Here is a 6,265-nt window from a genome sequence, read left to right on the forward strand (position 1 = left end):
GATAGGTACAACCTGACTTCATTACGTACAGTCCTGGCACTTACAAGAAGGTATTTACAACTTGACTTCACTATATAGTCCTTACACTTACAAGAAAATATTTACAACTTGCACTTACATGAAAATATTCACAAAATGCCTTCACTATGTACAGCACTGGATGAGGCACACAGGCAGAGTGAGGCAGAGCGAGCGTGAGGGGGGGAGCAAGTAAGTTTATGGCCTTGACAGCCTGGGGGATGGAAGAGGAACAGTTACCTTACATACCTGACAATTTTTACCCACGAATCTTGAAAAATGTGGTCACAGTGAAGTTTTTTATTTTAGACCATTTTAAAATGGCACTGGCACTGGCCGCAGCATTATGTCAGACCGTTTTAAAACAGCACTGGCACATGGTGGGTTAAGGCAAGCTATATATATATATGTATATTCATATACACATATATACATATATATACAAACATATATATATCTATACACACACACACACACACACACACACACACACACTTCCATGCATATATACAGACACTTCCATGCACACGTACACCCGCCAACAAAAGTCCTGACGCCTGGCCTGCCTTGTCATGAACCCCGTGATTCACAAACTTGTGAAACCGAAGCAGTAGACAACAATACCAATAGATGGCAGTGCAGTGTGAGAGGGTGATGGGTAATGGGGTAGTGGGGTGTGGAGGCGGGAGGTAGTGAGGGAGTTCGCTAGCATGTCCAGGGTGGAGTATTATGTGGACCGATGGTTCGTATGATGGTTATGTTTGATTAATGATGTAGGATATTCTACAGTATTTTTAACGTATTGTCATTGCCGTGTATAGATAAAAGTCAGTTGTATTTAACCTTGTTACACATAATGGGTAACGTCAACCGACAATTATATGTAAAATTACACTTACACTACAGAAACACCCCGCATGTCGTCAAGGACTTACAGTATAGCCACAATTAACTTGACATCATTATTACATCCGTAAAATCGTATGGACACAACTGTGTCGCTCTTACCATTATCAACGATACGAGCCACAATGGGTGGTATGTTGGGGTTACACAATTCGTAATTAGTGAAGCAGCCATCACACCAATAAGCTGTTAAACGGTTTACATTAAGAATGGGGCTGTAGGGAGGGGTGGGGTGACGCGAGGTGATAAGAGACCGGAGTATAATACCCACGCACAGTAACCCTCCTCTACACTCAGCAACAGGTAAGAAATGTGATACACGTCTCTCTCTCTCTCTCTCTCTCTCTCTCTCTCTATATATATATATATATATATATATATATATATATATATATATATATATGTATTGTGCTTTAATCTGCCTGATGCAAGGGGTGTTGGGTTGTGGGGGTAACACGTTATGCACTAGCGAAGCGGACTGTCTGCTTGACCGAAACCCACCCTGTTTCTAACCCACGGTGACCTAGGTGTAAAGAAAGGCATATACTGTATGCATTATTTTACAGGGTCAGTATGCAGTTACGGCTATTAATTATTTTTTCATCCAACCTTGGTGTTTCCAATGGTTTTCAGTGTAATTAGTTCGATTCTAACCTTCATTTCTATCGCAAATCACTAGTTTTTGAAATACTAGACGATGTTGCATCACCATACAAACTGGTGATTTCCGACAGAAATGGTCAAAATCAACCCGAATCACACTAAAAACGAATGGAAACGGAAATTTTTGTCTTTTACACAAACAACACCTCCAAACCCTAACCTAACCTCCACCAAGCTCTAAACTCGATAGGATAAGCATGAAAGTTAATGGCGAACTAATGGAAGGTAAGGTTAAGATTACGTTTTTCTACAACAGTATTAAAAATGTGTTTGCGACGGCAGTCACCTACTGTGGCATGCCCTATCTAATGTGTGTATTGTTAATATGAAAGGCAAAAAGGTCGATCTGATTAATAGCCAAAACTAAATATTGTCCTTTTACAGCTGTATTGCACACCCACACCAGACGTTCAGTTGAATGATCTCATATATGATTGTAAGACCCTCACGCTGTCTGACAACTGATATATCCCTTCCATCATCTCCCCCACCATGTCTACTCTCTTTACCATGTTTCCCCATCTCCACTGTTATTCAGGCTACCAACTACTTAACCGTGTTGCACCTAATTCTGTGCTTAACGTTTTTTACCATGTCTCACCGTCATTAGAGTGTTTGGATGTATGTTTGGATGATATGAATATTTATACATCTATAACATGCTTACTATGCCAAGGGTCATTAGGTTTACACACAAATTGCGAAACATTATTGGAACAAAATAAGGTCCTCTCAGATCATTCACACTGACGCGGTAGTTACTAAAGCTTCCCCTACCTCTGCCAACGCCCACTGCAGTATTCATCACCACAAAAAACCACAGTACTGCACTCCTAAAACCTGTGCCATGACCACCACCCCTGCTATCATTACTACTACCACCACAATAAGTGTAATCATCAGAAGCATCATCACCACAAACACATAAGCCACCACGTTACTGGTGCTACTGTGTAGTGGTAAAGCGCAATCAGGTGACAGCACATAATATACAGCAATCTGCTACACGTCTTTATGGTGTCCGTGGTATTGTGTAAACGTAACGGTGAATTACAATTCTAGTTGGTAACATAACGTATTTTGGAGTTTATGTTGTTTAATATTCCGACGTCCGTACAGGAAGGTGCCAGTTAGAACAGGAAACGCTGAATTTCTCCGTCACAACTTGCACTTGGTTTACAATAAGCTACCTATACGCTCGTGGTAACGGCACAACACACCACGAAATATTCCCTCCAGCCGCTGCACGGACAAAACGCCAACAGACAAAACCTCAGTGGACAGAAACCTCAGTCTGATATATAAATATAAAATAAAACAATAGTATGGTTGCAAATACACATTATGATGTATACAGAGTTTATTTTTCACCCTCCACAATCCACAACGCTCTTTTAGATTTGTAGGGATATATATATATAAAATATGGGGTTCAGTGAAGTTAGAGAAACCAGCGCTTGAAGCCAGGGAACAGAACCCCCCCCCCCCATTAGAAGCGAGCCCGCGAAGCTAGCGAGCAACTGCGCCAAAATTGTAGTGGTGGGTAGGTTGGGTTGGGTTAGTTCTCTTAGGTCTCTAATGTTTTTAGGTTACACAGTTTTATACGATGTGCTTAAAGTAAAACAGCTGCTTAGTGTCCAGTTTCTCATGCATATCTGCTCTGTTCATACTCTTTTATAATTGTTTTCATGAATAACAGTCTTCCAATAAAATGTCCAGGTGGTGGCATATGATATTCTGGTTACTACGTTGATCTTATGTTGTTGATGAAGTGTCATGACACTGAAGTGTTTGACAGTCCCCATGTGTTGACAAATGACAAGCTTGGATCTATCAAATAATGAAACATTAAATATTATAATTAACTATTGCCACCATGGCCAGCAGGAAACGGCGAAATGGATGAGAACAAATAAACAAAGAAACAAACAAAAACATTTTAAGACGTGACTGGGGTTTTGTGCACTTTGCATATATATATATATATATATATATATATATATATATATATATATATATATACATACGGGGTTGGGGTTTTGTCCGTTGGGATTTTGTCATGGATTCCAACAGCCTGACTACCACATCATAGTTGGTATAAAATGGCCCGAAGGTAGTTGTCGTCTCCTTTTATACATGTTCCTTGTATTTCTTGTCTTCGATGTGTAATATCATTCGATATACTGAATTCCACTGATTATAGTTACATTAACAGTATCCACCCGACTCGTTGCATGCATACCTGAATACCTCTATTCGCATTACCTGACCTAACCCCTGCAACTCATAATGCCGTGTTCCTCTATTGCCTATAATACCAGCTGGAAAATATAAAAAAAAAAAAAAATATAAATATATATATTTATATATAAATAAATATATATATATATATATATATATATATATATATAATGTATTGCCTACTTTTTGTGCTCAAATACTAAAGCTTTATAGGTATGCCGGCAAGGAGAGATAATGCAGTTGATGTAATCACCCAGAGAGGCCGAATAATTGGCCTGTGGGAAGGGGGTATGGCGACCAGTGACATAGCTGCTGAAACTGGGGTGCCACTGAGAACCGTTCAGAGGTGGACAAGACGCTGGCAGGAAGAAGGTTCACTGGCAACCAAAGCAAGGAGCGGCAGACCGCGGGTCACCACGCCTGAACAGGATGCCCGGATGGTAACGTTATGCCAGAATCATCCTAAGATGTCGGCTGTGCACATAACCCGAAATCTACAGCTACCCTGTACTCCACAAACAACTAGACGTCGGTTGCGTGCAAATGCCATCGGCTGCCAAGTCCCGGCACGTAAAGAACAACTGAATCAACATCACAGGGAGTCACGACTTGGCTTTGCACTTCAATACTTTGGTGCTGACCCCAGCCTCTGGGAAAAAGTCATTTACAGCGACAAAAAGTGCTTTACGTCGGTTGAAGCACAAACACGGCACTGCTGGAGGAAGAGTGGCACTCGGTATGAACCACATAACATTCAGGAAAGAGCCAAGAGTGAACGAGTGAGTTGCAATTTCTGGGGTTGGATGTGGGCACATGGCCCAGGGGAGTTGAAGAGATTAGAGGGGCGATTCAGGTTCTGCAAGACGTATTGCTGCCATCAGTCAGAGTCATGGCTATTCCAGATCCAGAACCAGTCATACTCGTACAGGACAGAAGCCCAATACATACAGCTCAACTTGTAACTCAGTGGTTTGAGGAACATCCTGAGTTTGTGGTTTTAGATTGGCCAAGTAAAGGTTGCAATCTAAACCCAATTGAAAATCTATGGGCGATCATGTGCAATGACTGGAATGTGGGGGACAAAAGGAGCTGTGATGCTATCGAACGAACGGCACGGGATGTTTGGGAATCTGTACGGCGTCGTCCTAGCATATGTCAGAATCTTGTAGCTTCTATGCCCAAGCGAATGCAAGGCGTTGTTGCCGCACATGGTGGATGGACTGGATACTAATATCCGTGTTGCAGCCCCACCTACTGATTAATGATTTCATTTGGATATTTGATTAACATATTATATGTTGCTAGTGCTTGTAATGGTATAACATTCTGTGTTTGTAATATGTGTTACATATGTTGTATTTACATGACTGTATTGTGTAATAGACTTACCTGTACTCCTAGTGGGGAACGTTACTAAGAGGTCCTTGATATCTGCGCAATGTATACAGTAGGTCATCTTGTATGTTATGCACGTAACATAGTATATTCAGTCAGCGTAATATAAACCGTCTTGTGTAATAATGTAGTATTATTAATATTCGTATTATTATGAATACCCGGTATTATACTGGTATTAAATCTTGGAAAAAGGGAATATAATTTGACTGGAAACCTATACACATGGATGTATTTGTTTCTATATATGTTTTGTAGTAATGTCAATATGCATAAAACGACATGCAACATTCGTGCCATAAGCATCTTATATTCCCAAATAAGCTGGCTGCAGAACATCGGGTTTATGGACATAGAAGCTACCCCTGGGGGTAGGGGGGTTTCAAGAATACTCCCCCAGTATCCCTGCTTGTCGTACGAGGCGACTAAAAGGGTTGGTGGTGGGTTAGTGCCCCACCCCATAAAAAGAACTAACTAAGAAAGCAAACAAAGCGCCTCGGACCCGAACGGACCATACGTTGACGACTAAGGAACGGACGAAGGACATTCTTAGGGTGGGAACGTGGAATGTGAGAGGAGTGAATGATGAAGTGAAAGAGAAAGAGATTGTTCAGGTGCTTGAGGATGCAAAAGTGGATATATGTGGATTGACTGAAACTAAATGGCAAGGTGAAAGGGTGAGAGAATGGGAATATGGTTTAGGTATATGTGCAGGAGTCAATGAAAATGAGAGAGCAAGAGAGGGAGCATGTCTGATGATAAGCAAGATGTGGAAGGAGAATATAAGAGAGTATGGAACAGTGGGTGCAAGGATTGTATGGGTGAGGATGAAAGTAGGTATACAAGCGTGGGCGATTGTATGTGTGTATGCCCCGACAGAGGATCGAGTGGCAAGAGTGAAAGATGAGTTTTGGGCGAGTGTAGAAGCGTGTATGGACAAGTTTGAGAGGAGCGAGAGAGTGCTGTTGATTGGAGACATGAATGGCAAAGTTGGAAATGTACGAGTGGATGGAGTGGTTGGTCAGTGGGGTGTGCCAGCTGA

At 41.4% G+C, this 6,265-nt stretch overlaps 1 protein-coding gene across 1 annotated transcript; it reads left to right on the forward strand.

The window, feature by feature from the left end:
* The first annotated feature begins 4,043 nt into the window (after positions 1–4,043).
* LOC145412880 (uncharacterized) lies at positions 4,044–4,790 on the forward strand. The gene has a single exon (XM_080282678.1). The coding sequence runs from the start codon at positions 4,044–4,046 to the stop codon at positions 4,788–4,790; it is 747 nt and encodes a 248-aa protein (XP_080138804.1).
* The last annotated feature ends 1,475 nt before the right edge of the window (positions 4,791–6,265 follow it).

Source organism: Coenobita brevimanus, chromosome 94 (genome assembly GCF_032717465.1).
Source record: "Coenobita brevimanus isolate Jiangsu-jjx chromosome 94, ASM3271746v2, whole genome shotgun sequence".
Lineage (NCBI taxonomy): Eukaryota > Metazoa > Arthropoda > Malacostraca > Decapoda > Coenobitidae > Coenobita > Coenobita brevimanus.

Bases quoted from the DNA above. Each gene is read 5' to 3' on its own strand.
- LOC145412880 (XM_080282678.1), top strand. From the start codon at position 4,044: ATGCCGGCAAGGAGAGATAATGCAGTTGATGTAATCACCCAGAGAGGC.